The sequence below is a fragment of the Nannospalax galili genome, unplaced genomic scaffold, assembly GCF_000622305.1.
Source record: "Nannospalax galili isolate Female #2095 unplaced genomic scaffold, S.galili_v1.0 scaffold161, whole genome shotgun sequence".
NCBI classification, from domain to species: Eukaryota; Metazoa; Chordata; class Mammalia; order Rodentia; family Spalacidae; genus Nannospalax; species Nannospalax galili.
The window spans coordinates 4663344-4684580 of record NW_008348586.1 but is presented as its reverse complement, the minus strand read 5'-3'; the positions used below and the strand labels follow the sequence as shown (position 1 = coordinate 4684580).

The window sequence follows — 21237 nt, the reverse complement described above, 5'->3', positions numbered from 1 at the left end:
AAGCGGGCCTGCTTTTGTCCAACTAGCATGGAGTAGCACCTGGTAATTGTTTACATGGAAAAAAATAAGTCCTAAGTCAGATGATGGAGCCAGGTGAGATGCAGGAAGAAAGCAAGGTTTGGGCTGAGTCCAAAGCAGAGGCATGGACAAGTCAAAACTTGCTGCTGCTTGAACTCTCGAATGACCAGGAGTGCTGGGAGTCCAAAAGACTATTCAGTGTGCGCAAAGCCAAAATGGTCACAGGCTGATAGGGATACACTGACATAAAACAGCATGAGAGTCTCAGGCTTCCTCCAGAGGAAGCATCTGGAGGCATGCCAGCCACCCTCGGCTCTTTACTACCTACCTTCTTGTAGTCTGGTGGTACAGCACTGCCTGACCAAGTTGGTGGAAGTACTATAGAGAAGCTAAGTTAAGCAAGGCACCACAGCTAAAACTGGGGTCTCAATGGGCCAGGGTCCATGTCTTTATCACATTATCCTCCCCATAGTCCCAGACTTAGTACCCAACAAGTAACCAGAGGCATCTGTTGGGACAAATTGAGTTTGTGACGCAAATCCAGCAGTGACCTTTGCCTGTGACTGGGTTTGGTGGGGAGGGTGTTTTTAAGGCAGGATGCTGGTTAATAGAACATTTTGTGAGACATCCTGGACCCCAACAGCACCAGTGAGATTCTGACGTAGTTAGTCCAGGGTGATAAATGGGTGTTTCATTTCCTGCTTTGGAATTCTTTCCAGTCACAAGACCCTCAGTGTCTCTCAGGCCTGTGGCCAAAGTTTGAACATGCCCGCCCATGTGGGCAGCAGCCAAAAGGAAGGTATTTCAACTTAGAGTGTTTTATTCTTCTTTCCCCATCTTCTCAAGCTTTCTTTTCACCAAAAAGGCTTTTGGAGGCTGGAGTAAAAAATATCCATCAAAGTCACCATCACCAGTAATCTGGGAATCAAACTCAGCCAGAGGCCAAGAAGGCAGGAATCACACCAGCTCCCAAAGTGTATTCCAACATTGGCGCTGGGCACTTTCCAGGGAATCATTCGAAATTATGGACTAACAGAGTCAAACGCGTGATATCAGAATATGTTTTCCATTTCCATTTTTATCAGGAACTTCAACAAAAGGGAACAGAGACTGACTGACCCCCGACCCCCGCCACCGCAAGACAATCCCTGATGCAGAATCAGACAAGCTGGGAGTTCTGGGTGGTGCAGAAATTACTGTGAGTCTGGGTCACATAACCCAAAATCAAAGGCATTTGGGTTGTTCTGAAAATAGAGATCCAAGAAGCCCAGAAAAATACCCTTATCAATGAGCAAGGCACAGACTGCAGGGTCCTTCTTCATGGTGGCTATCCAGATCCGTAGCATTGGGGTATGAGCCACACAGCTGCAAGACAGGAAAGGGGGACATAGAGGGAAAGGGGCCTTTTATTATCTTGTAGATTCGCAAGAAACAAAAATATGAGTTTATTTGGGAAATACAGTGATCTTAGTTATTATCAAGTAATATAATCATTTACTAATCACTTGCTGAGGAAGCAGCTTACTTTTGGAACAGTTGTCTGTGTATCAGGACTTCCAACATTGTATTGTTGCTACAAACAAGGGCACGAAACACATGTGGACTAAGGCAAGGGGGACCAAGGGTCTGCCTTCATTGCTCACTGACTGTTCTCAAGTGAACAGTCTAGGGCCATTTGCAGATTTTACTTTAAGGGATTTGAAAAATCTCTCTCTCTCTCTCTCTCTCTCTCTCTCTCTATATATATATATATATATATATATATATATATATATATAAACAAGTAGCTTCCAAAACACGTTTTAAATAAAACAATCATGAACCCATGAAATAAAGGAGCTGATAGGGTCCTTTCAAAGACGAACAGGGGAATTCATCTCTAGGGCCTGTAAAGTGACATGTTAAGGGAAGACAACAGACACAGGACACCTGGGAGGCTGGGACACATGGTGGGGTCTTCCTAATCTGAGGTTCACCACTCTGCCTTGGGAGGAGATGGGCTCTTATAATCTACCCAATGAAAGGTTTAAATATCCAAGCATGTTGTGTCTGATCTACAGAACTAACTTCCAAATACTAGAAACATCCAGTACCCTCCACATGACTAGCAGAGTTTGGAGTAAGCAGCAGCACACATCCAGTGTTACCTCTGAGCTTGGAGATAACAAAGCTTTAACTATCCCTGCCACACTTTAAGCACACTTACAAGCACCACGCCCCTGTGATGCGTGGTTGCTATTTTGTTTATATGAATATAAAGGATTACTTTTAAAATATTCTGTTTTGTAAAGGGCATTCCTATCTGGGGAAAGACAGATGGGACTCAGGTGTATGGGTGATTCAGCAGGACCAGGTGTGGGAACCATGAAGGGAGCTACAGATTACTCTACCTATGTGTGGGTGGACAGGGGACAATAGGCTCTGAAGCACCACAGGACCCTTTTGCACACAGGGTCTTATCCACAGAGCCATACATAATAGGTGAGTCTGTGGTGCATGGGAGAAGAACACATGTGCATTTTGGACAAAGAAGCACACACTAATGACTCCAACCCGTGATTTTTATTTCACGAACATACTAAGACAGCCCAGAGGAGAGTTAGTGGCACCCAGGCCTTGCTACTCAGTGGATTTGCAATGATATGGTCAAATGGCTTACTCAGCTAGTCCATATACATCCAGCCGCTCAAACCAGGGCCAGAAGAGATAATCAATCATGGATATATGGTCTCCACCAAAGAAGCTAGTGTTCTGATATTGAAGAATCTAGAAATATACACAGAACAATAGTTAATTTACACACCTGTTGACATTTGCAGGCACTAAACACAAATATCAGATTAATTGCAAAGGAAGGACTAGCTTTTGACTCCTGTTTCTTCACTTCTCCTGAGGTTTCCTCCATCTTCTTTAGGGTCATAGTCTTGGCCACATCCTGTCCTCTGCCTACCTGCAACACTGCACAAATAACATAGCTTATCTGACTAGAGAATTTGGAACAGTAGCCCAGCCCCTCACACACAACTGGGTCATGCTCTTCCATGAGCTAAGCTGTCTGCGGATCAGCTCAGCCTAGAGCTGAGAGACCATGCCTCAGGTCAGTGCTGCTCATGTCCTGTGGGCACAGGAGTCTGAGCCAGATGCTAAAGGCCAGCATTAGAAACCTCTGCTGTAGTTGTGACCTCAGTTTCCCAGAATAAAGTAGTTATTGCAGTCTCTGTGTGTAATATTTTTTTGCGTCTCAGTAGGCTCAAAGCTAAGGCCAGAAAGAACAATATTGTTCCGTGGGCTCCTTCAGATCCAAGCATTGTTTGCTAACCATACTTTCTTCTTTTATTTGAATTCTTCAAACTTCACACATGGCTACTCAGCATCACCAATGTTCTACATTAAAATAATTTTTTTTTCTTTCTCCAGGCTGGAGAGATGGCTCAGCAGGTAAGCACACTGGCTACTCTTGCATAGGACCTGGGTTCAGTTCCCAGCACCCACATGGCGGCTAACAACCACCTCAAATTCCAGTTCCAGGGGATCCAATGTCCTCTTCTGGCCTTTGTGGGTATTGTACACACATAATACACCTATATACAAGCAGGCAAACCACTTATACACATAAAACAAAAATTTTAAAAGTTTAAAATGTCTCTCAAATGCGACAAATGAACCCAGTTATGTGGGCTATAAAGAAAACAGATAAACTTTCAACACACCAATAGCCAGCCACAAAAGAACCTAAAAATTTCCGAAAGCAAAAGTACTTAACAGTGGTTTACTGTTGTGTTAGATCTCCCCGTAGAGTTAAAATTACTAATCCAATTCCCCAGTTAAGACAACTCACAACCCGCTAGACACTTCCCACTCACCGTTGATATACATTGTTGGCCAGATAAGTTGTGGGGAGAAGCTATGAGGCCGCTTGCTTTCACCTTAGATTTTGTAGTGGTGAGGGACAGAACTTTACAGAGAGTCAACATGTAAATTATGGGCTGGGAAGATAGCTCAGTCAGTAAAGCAGGAAGACCTGAGTTTGATCCTTAGACCCCATGTTAAAAAAAAAAAAAGCCTAGATTGCTTATAATCCCAGCAGTGCTGAGAGGATGGAAACACATGGCTCCATGGGACTTGCTGGCCAGCCAGTTTAGCTAAATCAGTGAGTCTCAGGCCAATGAGACTCCATCTCAAAAAAAAAACAAAAAAACAAAAACATAGTGAACAGCTCCTGAGCTTGGACAACATCCAAGGTTGGTTGTCTTTTGGCCTCTACATGTACACACACACACACACATACACACACACACACACGCACACACACACACACACCAAAAGAGTCAACCATTAGATTAGATTTTTAAGTGACACTGAAAGCCAGGGCACATGCTAGACCTGCTTTGAGTGCTTTGCACTCAAAGGCCTCACTTATGCTAGGTTTTACCTCTGAAACCCAGGACAACTTACCTTCTTCTTCCTCCAAGCCTCATCTGCAAGATGATGGTGCCCATCTCAGAGGTTATCTGAGACAAGAGTCTAGAACTCTTAGTGTCACCTCTCATGACAGGAGCAGAGGCCCCTGAAGACCATCTCCACAGAAAGCAAATTCATCCTGACAAAAGATCTATGAATTTTACTATCTGATACCCCATAAATGCAGGTCTTTGAGGGCAAAGCCATGTCCATACCACAGGAAACCTTGTTGCCCTAGAGCCTAAGTTTTCATATTTCCCAGAGAGGATAGAGGGTCCCCTGATCATTGTCCTGAAAGCCAAGAGAAACATTAGGCAGCATGAAGAGGCTGACAGGATGGCAGTGAGGCAGCAGTATCTGAACGATGAGAAGTGACATGGGGGCTTGCTTCTATCGTGAACTGGTCAGACCCGGCTTACAGAGGAACAAGCAAAGCAGAAGGCTCTAAACTGCCTTTGCATTCAGCAACAGCTAAAGGTTAGAAACACTTATCGACTGAATGTGCACCCACAGCTTGTTGTTGGTATTCATAACAAAAATGAGAACCAGATCTAAACCAGCAGGCTCTGGAAAATCCATGTAACTTCTCCTCTTTAGAGGGCAGGGACACTCTTGGAAAATCCTTGCTCAGGAAAATCAGATAGACAGTGGAACCCATGGTGGGTCCTTTAGTAAAATGATGAGCTAGGTTTACAAATGGGTAACTTCGTAGTATTTAACCTTTGTTTAGTACAGATTTCTAAAGCTTTCTATTTACTCAAAGTAGGAGCATGCCTTTATGATCTTGTAGACAGTATCAACTTATATAAACACTGAAAAGTAATATAAACCTTACCAAGATACTGAGCATTGTAAAATCAATACATACTATGGATGAAACAGCAACCACCCTTTAGCAACCCCCTCATACATATATACATCCCCTCAGACTGAGACCCAACGGTGGCTTGGGACCACCCACATCTAAATTACCTAGGGTTTCTGCAGTTTCATGCAGGCTGTTATGGCCTGAATATGAAATGTCCCCACAGGCTCATTGTTTGAGCAGCTGGTCTCAAATAGGTGGCATTGTTCTAAGAGGTTGTAGAACCTTTTGGAAATGGAAGCTTTCTGGAAGAAATGGGTCAGTGGGGGACGGCCTTAAAGTTAATACCTCGGTCTTGCTTCCTGTCTAGCCTCTACTTCCTGATCCACACAGATGTATGCAAACAACCTCGTGTTCTTGTCTTCACTCCTGTGAGCGGCTTTGCTCTAATGTCTTCCCTGCTGTGATCGACTGGACCCTCAAACCATAAGCCAAAGCAAATCCTTCCTCTCGTTGCCATGTGCCAGTCATTTGGTCAAAGCAATGAAAACAGAACCTAACAAGGCAAGTGTTAAAACTCCCCATAGAAAAGCTTTCTCCCTATAAAGTAGCACACAGCACTGATTCTTTACAGCTGCCTCTCAAAGACATGGAGCATTCTAGCCAGGCCCCTTTCTGTTGCTCTCTTTAGGTCCCTCAACAGGAGAGCTCCCCTCCCTGCAAACATGGGAACTTCAAGACATGCAAAATTACTCTGCTCTTGGAATCCCAGATATTACAAAGGAGATATTCTACAAAAACGCTGTTTTAACATGTTCTGAGGCTGAGGTGATGGCTTAGTAGATAAAAGCACTTGTCTCACAAGTATAAGGACCTGAGTTTAATCCTCAAAATCCTCAAAAGCAGGGCAGGCTAGCAAGAGTGTTTGTAATCCCAGCGGTCCTACAGGAAGAGTTGAGGTTAAGACAAAAGGATTCCAGAAGCTTGTGGCCATACAGCCTGCCTCCTACATGCAGATGGAAAACAACATTGAGACCCAGTCTCAAGAAAGGTAGGAGGTGAGAATTGACACTTGAAGTTATTCTCTGATCTCCAGACATGTGCCTGCATTAACACAGAGTGAGCGAGCGAGAGAGAGAACACATGCACACCAAGATAAATAAAAAATTAAATTATTAAAAATTTTAAGTGTTCTCGAAACTGAACTTGGGTCCTCTGTCTGCAAGAGCAATACACGCTCTTAACCACTGAGCCATTTTTCCAGTCTTAAAAATGTTCTATTTTTCAAAGTCACTGAAAAATAAGACTAAAGATGTGAGCTATGACAACTGTTTCCACCCCTGAGCCTGAGCTGCCTTTCACCTTATGCTAGGGAGCACGTGAGCATCCCCAGGGGGCTCAGGAAGAAGATCCTCACTGGCTCACAGGTGGAAGAAGAGAGCAGGGCTCCCTCTGGTGGCCATCAGTGGTGAGGTGCAGTGGCCATGAATCCCCTCCCCAAGGTTCAAAAGAAAAAGTATGTCTCTGTAAGGCTTTTGAGAAAGAAGCCAGAGGAAAAGAAAAGAAAGACCCCAGAATTCTTTAGATTAGGCATCCTCGAAGGCTCCAGTCTAAGATCTTCAAACCGTGCAGTGGCCACCTGCTCTTCATTACCATCATTTAGACAGTCACCAAGAAGTCCATGGTCTCTAGTCCCTAAATAAAGCAGTGGCTCCCATTGGGCGCCCTTGTACTTGATGGAGGGGGAAAAGAGCATCTTACTTGTTGGAAAGAATTCTTAAGAATCAAGCTACAGGCTGGAGAGATGGCTCAGAGGTTAAGAGCGCTGACTGCTCTTCCAGAGGACCAAGGTTCGAATCCCAGCACTCACATGGCAGCTAACAACCGTCAGTAACTCCAGTTCCAGGGGATCTGATGCTGTCTTCTGACTCTGCAGGCGTTGCACAACATGGGTGCACTTATTACACACATGCAGGCAATACACTCATACACATAAAATGAAATTCAAAAAAAGAATCAGAACACACACACACACACACACACACACACACACATTTCTACAATGACATAAAGACATCCTCCAGAACAGGAGCAATAGAACAAGCCTGTATCCAGAGGCAGCTGCAAAGTACTCAGCTAAGGAGAGGAAGCAAATATTTTGAGTTCCTAAAAAAGAGGTTTCAAGACTTCAAATTTCAGGTCCTGGACACACAGAGACAGTCAAAGCCGAGGTAAGGATGCAATTAACTGAACTGTAAAACAAACCGTTGTTGTGCTAGGAAGAAGTCTTCGAAGTGGGTCTTTGGTAGAACACACCCCTCTCCCTGCTCCTCAATTAGGACCTAGGTTGTCCTATGAAGATGTAAAATACAACTTGTCAACATTTGGGAATTAATGGGACACTAAAAATCCTACATTGCAATTCTTTTAATGGGATGAATTCTTTTATCCAAAAATATATTTGCAGAATAATAGTTGATCAAGTTCCTGTAAAGAAATGATAGTGGTTGCAAACAGAAGTAATATTCCTCCCATCTCTGGAAAGGAAGAGGGCTTTGAATGCATAAAAGCAGTGCAAGAAAGAACAATAGGGAAAGCTCACTCCTGGATATTTTTAAATGTTATAATTATATACACACAAAAGATAGATGCTGAATTAGAAGCTAAAAGAAAACAAAAACGTTTTTTAAATAGTCAAATACCCTTTATATGTGAGAAATTCTTTAAACAAGAACTTGTACAAATCAACAAAGAAAATCAGTAATATCTTGAAGGGGAGATGGGCAACAGTCCTTGAATGATTTTCACAAAACAGTAAAACTTGATCAAGCAACGCAAGCTAGTGGACTGAAATGTCTTTTTTTAGTGAAGAAAGAACAAACTAAACTTGAGATTACGGCTGAGTGGAGTAGAATATGCCTGTAATCCCAGCACAGGGGAAGCTGAGGCAAGAGGAACCAGCCTGGGCTGCATATTTGAGACGCTATCTGGAAGAAAAAAAAAAGGAGGGAAGGAAGGAGGGAAGGAAGGAGGGAAGGAGGGATGCAAGGAAGGAGGCGAGGGAGGAAGGGAGGGAGGGAAAGAACATTATGGGTGAAGTTTAAACTCAAGAAACTAGAGATGCTCTTGAGTGATACACACAATTTATATAAATTTAGCCTCAGGCAAACCACTACACAGAGGCATGTGATGCAGCTTGGCAGTGTGGGAAACTGCATGGGAATGCAAAGGAAAGAATTACAAAGCAGGCCAATAAATGCCAAGAAGATAAAACAGTGTCCGGTGGCCCTGGAAACAAGGCTTCAAAGTTGCTGGTCCCTCGGTGCTATCTCAGCTCACTCTTCTTTTCCAAGTCTGATGACAGCTGGAAAGGGAGGGACCAAGAAATGGCCAGAATGCACAGCCAATGCCTTTGTGGCAGGAACAGAATTTGAGCAAAAATCCAAAGTATCAGAAACATCTGGCCAATCCAGAAAGATATTGCACTGCACTGAACTGGACTGACAACTTCCATGATGAAAATATTTGAATAAGTCATTGGTGGCAAAGACCCCCAAGTCCTGCCACACTGGAATCCACAAAGATAAGTTGGCTCAGGCATAATGTTGAAATGGAAAAATCAATAAAACCATTAAAAAAGAAGAAAGTTTTTAAAAATGTGCTACTTACATTAGCTTCAAGAAAAGCTAGGAAAGTTGCTCAGAGACAGATTGAAAGTGTGCTTAGACTATGGCATCCCCATCATGTCAAAATGCATGCCAGCATTCAGAACAGGAAGGTAGGAGGGCAGGCTGTTGATTTGATAATAAAAGCAGCAGTAATATATAAGAAGTATTTAAAAAATCAGGGAAAAATGAGGATAGATAACAATCTTCAATCTTAATGAAACTGAATTTTTTAAGCTAAAAAAATTTTGTCTTGTTTTCGCACCATGTAGCTCGTTAGCCTTGAACTTGTGATCCTCCTGCCTCTACCTCCTACATGCTAAGATCACAGGCCTACACCAACACATCCAGGAACTTGGACTTCTCTTAAACTTTTTTTTTAAATTATTTTTATTATTTATTACTTTTATTTTATATGTATGTTATGTATTGCCTGCATGTAGGTAGGTGTACCCATTCTACACAATGCCCACAGAGGTCAGAAGAGGGCGTCTAATCCCCTGGAACTGGAGTTACAGACGGTTGTTGGCCACCATGTGGATGCTGGGAATCGAACCTGGGTCCTCTGTAAAAGCAGTCAGTGCTCTTAATCAGTGAGCCCTGGAACTCCAGCCCTGGAACCTGGACTTTTCAAAGAAAAAAAAAATTAATATCATATTGGATGTCTTTAAAAAGAAAAGCATCTGGAGTTAAAGACTACAAAAATGTAAACTGAATCTTTTGCTTGGTTATAATATGGGAAACTGCGCATTAAAATCTTAGCCTCAGGCTGGCAAGATGCTCAGTGGGTAAAGATCTTTGCTGTGAAAGCAGGAGAACCTGAGTTCAAATCCCCAGTTCTATAAAGCTGAGAGAGGTATGCATTTGTAATTGCAGTGGCCCTGTGGCGGTGAGGTCGGAGATCTGGTATATGTAGCAGCAAACAAAGATAGACTGTCTTAAACAAGGTGAAGGGCAGGACTGACACCTGAGATTGTCCTCTGACATCCACACATACACCACAGCATGCATTTGCCCAAGTCCATATATGAACATGCATGTGCATGCAAAATATTGGCCTATTTGTCCCTGAGAATGACCATGTATGTTTAACATATTTTTAGCTCAAACAAAATCCTGATTGTGAAAAGAACATGTGAAGGGATTGGTGGTGCATGCCTTTAATCCCAGCACTAAGGAGGGAGAAACAGGTTAATCTCCATAAGTTCAAGGTCAGCCTGGTCTACATCGAAGAGTACTAGACCAGAGGGCTGGCTATATAGTGAGACCCTGTCTCAAATAAGCAAACAAAAACCACATGAAAAAAATTAACATAAGCCAGGGGTTGTTTCTGTGAGAATTAGTCTTCACAAATATCAAATTCACTAGAATCTCCTAGTGTCAATATATTGAAATTTAGAGAAATGGATCTAATAGTTCAAGTCCACTGTTCATGTTTCAGTTTCTGATATTGTGTATATTACAGCTAATATTCTTGTTAACAGTCTGTGCTGGATAGCTTTAGTGTCAACTTGACACACCTGGGTTGAGGGAACCTCAATTGGGGAATTGTCTTCATTGGATTGGCCTGTGGCCACATCCATGGGGAACCTTCTTGATTGTTGAGTGATGTAGAAGGGTCCAGCCCACTGTGGGTGGCGCTACCCCTGGGCAGGTGGGCCTATGTTGCATAAGAAAGCAGGCTGAGTAGGGGCCAGAGGAGCAAGCCAGTAAGAAGTGTTCCTCTATGGCCTGTGCTCTAGCTCCTGCCTCCAGGTTCCTGCCCTGAGTTCCCACCTTGGGCTCCCAGATGAACTGTGACCCGGGATACGTAAGCTAAATAAACCCTTTCCTCCACAAGTTGGTATTGGTCAGAGTGTTTTGTCACAGCAATGGAGAAACAAACTAAGACAGAAATTGGTGCCAGAGAGTGGGATAGTGCTGGGACAGACCTGATCTTAGTGTTTTTGGGAGGACTGCAGAAGTGTTTGGAGCTTTGGGCTGGAAAAGCCATTGTGTGCTCAGAGTTTGTTGCTGTGGAGCTTGGAACAGTTATGCTGAAAGAGTTGTAGACAATGGAGGCCTGGCTTGTGACACTTCAAAGGGAAGCAGAGACTATCAGGGCTATTTGTGTGAGATTTCTGAATTAAGAATCTGTGGGTTCTGGTTGGCTGGGGTTGAAGAATCATCTCTGATTAAGAAGAGACCAGAACCTGAAGTAAAACCTTTGCTTTACCGGGACAATTGATGCTGGTTAGCTGGGGTTGAAAAATCAGCTGTAAGCAACAAGATACCAGCATCACTGTGGTGAAATCTTCTGGGAGGTATTTCCTCAGAGTCAGCCCACAGAGGGGACCCGTACCTCTATCTCAAGCTGGAAGCAGGACTTGGTAATGTGTAAGAGTCTCCTGCATGGTTCTGATGTTGTGAAGGAGTCACAGAGAGCAGCTGAGGCTTGGCACTCTGAGAGGCCAGGAAAGGTCATAGGTGAAAGTGCAGCTTCAGTTGTAGCAAAGACCCCAGGATTGAAGGGGTCATAGAGAAAATCTGAGGCTTTGCACCCCAGAGGCAAGAAGAGGCCATTGGTGAAGGTGTAGCCTCAGTTTCAGTGGAGACCCCAGCTTTATGGAGATGCTGGGACTGTGGGATGACCACCAAGGACAGCAGTAGGTGTGAAATGGAGCTGGCCTGGGTCTTCGAGATGAGCTGTGTGTGCTGTGGACAGCAGAGTCAGAGCAGTGGAGCTGCCAGAACCCTTTGGAGCCAGAAGATCGTGAGTGAATCCCAGATGTCCAGCCTTGAGCTACTTTGCTGGACTTTGGTTTTGCTTAGGTGTGCCCAATTCTTCCCTTTGAAATAAGACAGTACTTGTTTTGGGTTTTATAGGAGCCCCCAGTTAAGAGACTTTTAAAAGACACTATGGATTTTTAAGTGTTTGGACTTTTTAAGGACAGTGGGGTTTTTAAGGTTGTACTGTCTTACGTTGTATTAATGTTAACATCATATCTTGGGGACAAGAATTGGAAAGGTTATGGTTTAATAACCTTATGTGTCAAGTTGACAAGGGGTCAATTGTGCTGGATAGCTTTAGTGTCAATTTGACACACCTAGGTTGAGGGAGCCTCAACTGGGGAATTGCCTTCATTGGATTGGCCTGTGGCCACATCCATGGGGAACCTTCTTGATTGTTGAGTGATGTAGGAGGGCACAGCCCACTGTGGGTGGTGCCACCCCTGGGCAGGTGGGCCTGTGTTGCATAAGAAAGCAGGCTGAGTAGGGGCCAGAGGAGCAAGCCAGTAAGCAGTGTTCCTCTATGGCCTGTTTTCCCTGCAAGTTGGTATTGGTCAGAGTGTTTTGTCACAGCAATGGAGAAACAAAGACACACTCTATGGGAGAAAACCCACATTCAGACCTCTAGGACAATGCTGAAAGCCCAGTGGTCCTTAAGCAACACAAGTGGCAGCTATTTGAGCCTGGACTGATTAACAACAGGTATTTCAGGGGCTCTGTGACTAACAACAAGGTGAAATGTGCTGTTCAGTGATGTCTATACCTCTTATCAGCTAAATTTAGAGACAACACACTGATACCTTAAAAAATAGCCTTTGTACATGGTTTTGGGTCAGAACCACATACAAAGGAAAGGGAGTGGGCCCTTACTTTGGCCCATCTGTGTGTAAGAATTATAGATCACTGACATTCTAATGAGATGTGATTTCTCTGGCACCCTGTTCAGATGTGTTGTGTAAGATGGATGGGATTTTTCATTTTGCTAATAAAGAACATGAAGTTGGGGGTAGATGGGGATGGGGAAGGGATCTGAACTGGACCAAAATACATTGCATACAATTCTTGAATCAATAAATTTAAAATGGCTGCTCTTGCCAAGGACCCAGGTTTGATTCCCAGCGCCCACAATGACAGCTAACAGTCATTCATAACTCCAGTTCCAAGGGAATCTGACACCCTCTTCTGACCTCCATGGGCACTGCGTGACATGAGTATATTTGCATACATACAGGCAATATACTCATACACATAAAATTTTTTTTTTAAAAAATGAAAAATCAATCTTACGCCAGGCATGGTGGCATATGCCTTTAATCCCAGAATGCAGGAGGCAGAGGCCAGCGGATCTCTGTGTGTTCAAGGCCAGCCTGGTCTACATATTGAGTTCCAGGCCAGCTGGGGCTACAGGGACCCCCTGTCTCAAAAAGACCCCCCCCCAAAAAAATCAATCTTGATGGAAGGATTTATATATATCACTGAAAATAGAAATAAGGTTTTGTTTATTGTTAGTTTTCTTTTTCTTTTTTTTTATCAGAGAGAGTTGGTTGTGAAGTATTTTCACTACCTGCTGATTACATATTCCAATCTTTGTGGTCAATAATCCTAGCTAGGGCTGGAGAGATGGCTCAGCAGTTAAGAGCACTGACTACTCTTGCAGAGGACCCAGGTTCAATTCCCAGTACCCACAAGGCAGCTAACAACCATCGGTAACTCTAGTTTCGGGGGATCTGATGCCCTCTTCTGGTCTCCATAGGCACTGCACAAATGGGCATGCTTACATAAATGCAGGCATAACGCTCATACACATAAAAATAAAATAAATAAAAGTAAATAATAATCCTAGCTAGGAAGACTGTTTCAAAGGGCTTGTATGATCCATGCATCACTCTTCTGAGCTCTGTGTTCACATGAATATCTATCTCCTAACACCACAAACAAATGAACTGGATTGTCTCTCAAAGTCCTGGTAGCATCATGTTTACTAGCCACAAATTTGGAAACCAACCTCATAGCTCTTTCACTAGAGTCCATCTTGTCTTAGTCCCTTGAGACCTCTTCAATCAAATCCCCTCTCCAACCCAACTTTTGAAGTCCTAGTTGTCCCTGTCCTCCATCGTTCACACTAGTGAACAAAGCAGGAAGGACCTACCACCCTCTTGCCTAGAAGTCTGCAGTTACTCAGTATGGACTTCAGGATCAAGGACAAATTAAGCTGAAAAGGCCTGCTAGCTTCTGACTGCAGTCTGCCTTCTGCCTCTGATTCTCTACTCACCGTGCCCAGCCCCAGCTTTTTCTTCTGCATGCCTCCAGCTTTGTACCCTGTAGAACACTTCTGTTCTAAATGGCCTTCACAGTCCAGCTTCTCCTCTACCATAGAGCCTTCTGAGTATCTTTGATGTTTACATTCCTAGTGCCTAGTTTACAGCCTCCATTAAGATGCTTCTCTGATTTGCAAAGTACTAGTTCTGTTGGCCTGAGCAGGTTGTTGGAAAGACTGAGTGACACATGTATTCAAAGCACTGTATCTACAGGGCATGGCACAGAATACTGGCTTAACTGCCCTGGCAGAGACCTCTAACTGAAGAGAAGAGCCATGCCTGCATCATAAGTTTATTATATATTCTCCTCCCTGAAGACTAGCTCTTACAGTTCTAAAAGGATACTATGCAAGATGCTAAGGGAGAAATAAATCAATGGTCCAACCCAGCTAATAACCACAATGACTGGCACAGCAAACTATCTCTATTGGTTCAGTAGTGGTACTTTTCTCTAGGGGTAATCAACAGCCATCTAATTGGACTTAAAGCCCTCTCAATGGGAGGGAACTCATGGGTGGCACTGTAAATATAGCCAAATACACCTGGCTGGAGAGATCATAAATCCTAGGGAAAACCCTATCTCGGTCATATCTCTAGACAAATGAAATTTCTTATTGTATGAAAAATATGGATTCTTATATCTACAAACAAGAATGCCATATACCACTCATCAAAGAAGCTTCTTTTTGCAACAGATGGAGGCTTTTACAGAGTTCCATAACGGGTCACACACAGAGAAGATATGTCTAAGAGATACCCGGCCCTAAGTGACACATCAACAGTGGAACCTCTACACCTAAGGCTCATGGAACATAGCAGAACAGAAAGTAGAATACTAATATATCCCTCAACTCTCACCAGTGAAGCTTCCACATACAACAGAGTGTGATGCACACAATAGGCCACAACAAGGCAAGGTATAGAGAATAAGAGACTGTAAAGTGTGTGTCCCTGGATAGGACTTCCCTATTAAACCTCAACTACCCACAGTTCAGAGACCATTGCAGAAGAGGGGTTAGAAAGATTGTAAGAGCCAGGGTTGGAGCATGAACATAAGGAAACAGGCTTTCAGGCCTCTGGGAACTTGCTCATATGAACTTGCAACAATGGTGACAGCATGCACAAGACCTGTGCCAACTCAGACAAAAACCTAGCATAGAACTGGGGAAATGGGCAGCAGGCCCCAACCTTAGCCAAAGAACTACTACAGCTGATTACTGCTGGGTGAGGGAGAATTGATTTTTAATGGAGTTACTCTAGATAGGCTGACTAGACTCCAGGGGATGAACCTGCACCGAGGGACATCTAAGTACAAATGCTTAACCAGATAAGCCTTAACATATATGACAGAATGCATAAAATTCATTTGAGGGGGTATCAGAGCGTGTAAGTGAGGGAGGTGGTCTAAAGTTAAGAACTATTATATGAAAGGCACAAAAACTCAATATATTTTTAAAAATGTTTAAATAAGTTTATACATTCATTTAGCAGTCTGTAATTTGTATCTATCTCTAAATGCATAGCAGTAGAGAGACAGATCAGAATGTGCTTCAAATGATTCTTGAATTCAAAGGGATTTATGAAATTTCAGCTCTTTTCTCTGGCCCAGCATGTTTTCGTCTGTGGAAAAGTAATCAGGCACAATGAGATCAGTTCAGATTATCTTTTTTTAAAAGACATTAAAATTCTCTATTCGCAAAAGTTCTCAAACTTCTGTTTCAAAAGCAGCAGTTTTCCCGTCCATGCACAAAGACTGTCTTATTAGACGTCTTCTTCAACACTGTGATTAAAGGTAGCACTGGCCGGCATGCAGTGCAGATTTGGAGGCATCCGCCAGGATTCCTCCTGTCCAAGGCTCTGGAATCCAGCAAAGCCACACCTAAGATCCATGACCCCACCACACATTGCCTCCTCAAGGTTGCCACCAGCCTGAGACTTCGGGACAAAAGATTAATATTTCTTATCATTCATCATCCACAAATACTGCAACCATACAACTCCAAGACAGAAAATGAAGTCTGTATAAAGTTAATCTACTTCCTCTTGATAAGGTCAAATGGAGGAATATTAGTCAGCCTTCTCTTGAAGGAATAAAGATAGTATTTTTCTGGCTGCTAACAGGGGAGCAACCCACCCATAAAAGAAATTCATAGGTTTCTAGAACAAAGGTAAAGGAAGTCAAAGAACACTTTCCAGATTATTCTTAAGGTGAGGTCTGAGTAGTAAGTAGCTCATTCCTGCCGTGTATTGAAAAATCTCCCAGAAGACACTGCTATTTGTCCATCTATACCCACATTTCCCTTCTAAACCACACAACATTGATTTTATTCAGAGTGACCCAACTAAAGATAAGTTCCCTCGCCTCCCCTACTGACAGTTATGACCCTACAACTAAATTCTGGCCAATTAGATGTAAGCAGTCATTGGACTTCAGGGTTAAGTCCTTTCAAGAGGCCTGGCCATTTACCATGTTTTCTCTTCTGTCCCCTTTTCCAGAACCTGGAAGTAGACGGTCATATCGGAAGTGCCAACAGCTATCTTGTTTTCAGGATGCAAACCTAGTACTAAATATAACAGTCTCAAAAGAGGAAGGACCTCAGTCCTTGGTAAGTTCAAAGAGAGGCCATGGCAACCACCCTGGACTGCCTACCAGTGGCTTCAAATTGTGAGAGACTAAATCCTCATAAGACAAGCTTACAGAGTTAGGTATACACAACCTCTAACTAATACCGCAGCCTCATTAGCAGAAACCATGCAGGGATACTCAGGGAATGCTGCGATGTCAGGAAAGGAAGTGTGCGCTGCGCATCCTGCCTGCCGCCTTGCCAGGCAGGAGGTCAAGGATGCAAACATCTATAGACTACAGTCAGATGACTAGAAGGAGAACACAAAGTTTGGCAGAAACTGTAAGCAGGAGGTGCCAGGGTGACAAGAATAGAAACACTGCACAGCTTCATTCATTACATCTGACAGGAGATGCATTGTCCACTCCTCCTTTGTACCTCTTCCAGGTTGCAGAACTCCTGACACAGGGTGACCTTCAGACCTGTACAGTCTCTCCCGCATCTCAGAGCTACCAGGCATTCCTTGGTTAAACGTGGGACCTAGTCAGAGGACACAGGTTCTTAGTGGTGAAGTCTGGAAAGTGTTTCCACTCTGACTGAAAATGCAATGAAGCTTCCTAACTCCAATGTAGCAAGTCAGCACTACATGCAGATGATGCCCTAGCCATTTGTGAGGGGGCAACTGGGGCACGCTTCCAGGACCCCGCTTCTCACAGGGGTCCCCGCATCTGGTCAAGCCAGGGGATGTAGCCAGGCTCTCCAGTGCTCCCTGCTTGGTCAGCTGCTCCTAGACTGGGAGGGACTTACTTAGGTGAGATACTTAACTTCTTTAAGCCTCAGTGCTCTTGTCTGAAAAATGGTTCAGGTAACAGTACCTACCTCCAAGGGCAGCCAAGGGAGAGGATAAATAGGGCAGGGTTTGGTCCATCCTAAGTGCTCAATATATGTCAGCTATTAATAGCATTGAGTATGGGGGTGGTGTAAGTATGGGAGGCCAGATGTCCACACTGGGCTTCTTCCTCAGCTACTCTCCACTTATTTTTTTTTAACATTTATTTAATCATTTGTTTATTCTCTCTCTCTCTCTCTCTCTCTCTCTCTCTCTCTCTCTCTCTCTCTCTTTTTTTTTTCTCTCTCTCTCTCTCTCTCTCTCTCTCTCTCTCTCTCTCTGACATGCATGTTGCTGCATACATGTGGAGGTCAGAAGGACAACTTGTGGGAGTCAGTTCTTTCCTTCCACCACATGGGCCTAGGGGATCAAACTTGGGTTGTTAAACTGAGAAGCAGGTGCTTTATTGTTTTGAGACAGAGTCTCTCAGTGAGCCTGATGCTCAAAGATTCAGCTAGATTAGCTAGCCAGCAAGTCCTAAGAACCCTCCTGTCTCTACCTCCCAGTGCTGGGATTACAGGTAGGCACTGCCAAGCTGGCTTTTTATGTGGGTGCTGAGGATCCAAACTCACATCCTCATGCTTGTGCAGCACTTTTACCAGCTGAGCATCTCCCCAGCCCTTCATTGAGCTATTTTTACTTCTTTTCAGAGAGAACTGTCTTAATGTTTCCCTATCACTTTTTCTCTCATTATCAACATCTGTCCACTTTATTCTTCATGTTCTCAGAGAGCTGTCACTCTTGTCCTATTTAAAAGGCAATGCTCTTCTATACATAGTCTCACTCCAATATTGTGTCCCGAGAGCCTGAGAAATGCTCCCTTTAAAGGATCACCAGCTTTCAGTTCTTTCAATAGTCCTCTTTCTAGCCACATGGTCATTATCACATCATAATTACATTTCCCAAGATTGCTAACTAAAAAACGGCAAAGCCTCAACTGTGACTGTCAGTGGTCATATTTGACTCTAATCCCAGGCCAGTTAGTCTGCTAAGGGTCACGTGGTATTAAAGTGAAATGATTTCATGATTTCATGATTTGACTGTAGACTGGGTTGAAGTTAGGGAAGCACATGTAAAGTAACATCAAGTCACGTGGCTCTTTCTAATTGTGTGTACCTTACAAAATAGCTCCAATAACATCTTTTGGCGAGCTCGTTCATATGAGTCGTATGGAAACAGCTTCCTTCCTGGGTAGGTGTCATCCAGGTACTCACAAGCGATGACAGATTCATAGACCAGTTGACACTGGCTGTTCTCTAGGACAGGAATTTGGCCAAAGGGGTGTTTTGTATAGAACCAATCAGGCTTGTTTTTCAGGTTAATGTTGATAACTTCATGTCTTAAAAAGCAAAGGGATGAGAAGAACACAATGAAACACATACACAGGTGGATGCTCATCTTGAAAGCAGAAGCAACTGATTTTAAAATTAACATTTGTAATTACAGTCATTTATTTGATGTTTGAGTTATATGCAGACACATAGCATCTTTGTGTTGATTCCTGAAGTAGGGGGTTAGATGTTTTCTATGGCCTGTCTCATCTGTTTCCATGATTGAATCTCATGCTCAATGTCATCCACTAAGAGGTAGCTGAGGCTTGATGACAGCCAAGCTGACTGACTCCAGATGCTTACACACTCAGCCACATCACTGGGAATTTAGGACAGTTCAAAGCTTGAAAGCACAAATCCAGTGATGCATGGTGACTGATGTCTGTAATCCTAGTATTCCGGAGACAGAGGCAGAAGAATTGTGAGTTTGAGGCCAATCTGGGCTACATAGTAAGACCCAATCTCAAAAACAAACATTAACAACCACAAAAAACCACAAATTTGGGGGCGGGGCTGCTGGAGAGATGGCTCAGCAGTTAAGAGCACTGGCTATTCTTGCAGAAGACCCGGGCTCAAATCCCAGAACCCACGTGGTGGCTAACAATCATCTGTAACTTCAGTTCCAGGGGATCTGATGCCTCCTTCTGGCCGCTGAGGGTACCACATGACATGAGTGCACTTACATACATGTAGGTATAACACTCATACGCATAAAAAAATTAAAATAAAATTGGTATTAAAGGGTCATAACAGACTATGGTGAATGTTAACAGTTAACACAAAGCTTGACATCAAACTGGATAGTCAAGCTGTGATCTGGGCTGAATTTCTTCCCCCTCTGTGCTCAGTGTCCATCACTGATGATCAGTGACTACGTACAATTTTAGGAAGAGTTTCTAGTACATTAGCATGCAATAACTTTTAATTCTTCTTATTAATCACTATTAGAGGTTCAAGCCTATGAAGTCACCAGAAGCATGTGTATACACACACACACACACACACACACACATAAATGTTTAAAAAGATCAAAGGAAGCCGGGCGTGGTGGTGCACGTCTTTAATCCAGCACTTGGGAGGCAGAGGCAGGCGGATCTCTATGAGTTCAAGGCCAGCCTGGTCTGTATAGTGAGTTCCAGGACAGCTGGGGCTACAGGGAGACCCTGTCTCAAAAAGACAAAAAAAAAAAAAAAAAAAAAAAAAAGATGAAAGGAAACACTGAGTACCTTCTCAAAAGCAGTGATTCTCAACTCAGCAAGATGATTTTTTCCCCTCTCCCATACCCAAGGAACATAAGATAGTATATAAAGACATTTTGGTTGTCACTCTGGCAGTGGGATATAATCCTAATGTTAAAGATAAAGGTAGAGGATACTGACAAATAGCCAACAATGCACAAGACAGCCCTTTCCCCCTCCCTAGCAAAGAATTATCTGGCCCCAAATGTCAGGCAGTAGTGTTAAGGTTGGGAAACTCTAGCCCCAAAAAATATTTGTGGGGCTGGAGCTCAGTTGGGAGAATGCTTGCTTAGCTGGTAGAGTACTTGCCTACCATGCAGGAAGCCCTGAGTTTGGTTGCCAACATGACATAAACCAACCATGCTAATACATATCTGAAATTCTAGCACTCTAGAAGTAGAATCAGAGGGATCAAAAATTCAAGGGCCCCCTCAAATATGTAGTGAGTTTGTGGCCAGCCTGGAATACATAAGATCCTGTCTCAAAACAAACAAAAATAACAAAACCAGAAATATTTCATCAGTTCCTAAGCTACCAATTTGTCCCCAAATAGGCAACACATTACATTGCTGTGATTCTTCTAGAATAAAATAAAAATAAGCAATTAACAGCAAACCACAGGGCCAACTCGACATAAGCAAAAGGGAAGAATAGCTATTTCTTTTGAAATGTATCTGTACTGGTCTCTGAAACTCTGAAGCCAACTCCTGTAATGGACCCTCCAAGCCCAGTCAAAGGCTGGGTGACACAGCTCAACACTTCAATTCTGAAAGTCCATATTCCAGCAAAGTTGCCCTTACCTTCCAAATCTAGTCCTGCAGGAGACAGCCCTATAAAAGTCCTTTAGGAAGACTGAGAACCCATTTCTCAGGTATGTTGGAACCTTCCAGACATCTCTTGATAGAAGATTCTTCTATTTAAGTGTTTGGAATGATTTATTCATTCAACAAACATTTTATGAGACACAGTCTTTATATAGCCAAGGCTGGCCTAGAACTTGCTAAACGATGACCATGAATCTCTGATCCCTCTTTCCTCCACCTCCCAAGTGTTACAATTACAGGGGTGCTTCTGCATCCTTGGTTTTATGCAGTGCTGGGGATCCCCACCCAGGGCTTGACACATGCTAAGCAAGCACTCTATCAACAAACACTTTTTGAATGCCTATTACAGGCCAGG

The 21237-nt window shown here is 43.4% G+C and overlaps 1 protein-coding gene and 1 long non-coding RNA gene across 3 annotated transcripts in view; one reads left to right on the top strand and one right to left on the bottom strand.

Moving 5' to 3' along the window:
* The first annotated feature begins 1103 nt into the window (after positions 1–1103).
* Positions 1104–5991, top strand: LOC115072440. Its single transcript, XR_003851500.1, has 3 exons — positions 1104–1216; positions 3436–3456; positions 5655–5991. It is a non-coding gene; the product is annotated as an uncharacterized LOC115072440 (long non-coding RNA).
* Gsto2 (glutathione S-transferase omega 2) overlaps positions 1179–21237 on the bottom strand; it is a 20865-nt gene continuing 806 nt past the window's right edge. Inside the window, exons 2-5 of one of the 2 annotated variants that reach the window (XM_008845707.3) lie at positions 18606–18828; positions 17039–17140; positions 2678–2784; positions 1179–1383 (exon numbers count right to left, since the gene is read on the bottom strand). In XM_008845707.3, the coding sequence (XP_008843929.1) occupies positions 1212–1383; positions 2678–2784; positions 17039–17140; positions 18606–18828 (604 nt within the window). In that variant the 3' untranslated portion in view covers positions 1179–1211. The remainder of the gene's footprint in view (positions 1384–2677; positions 2785–17038; positions 17141–18605; positions 18829–21237) is intronic. The other variant, XM_008845708.3, reaches the window with a different exon arrangement.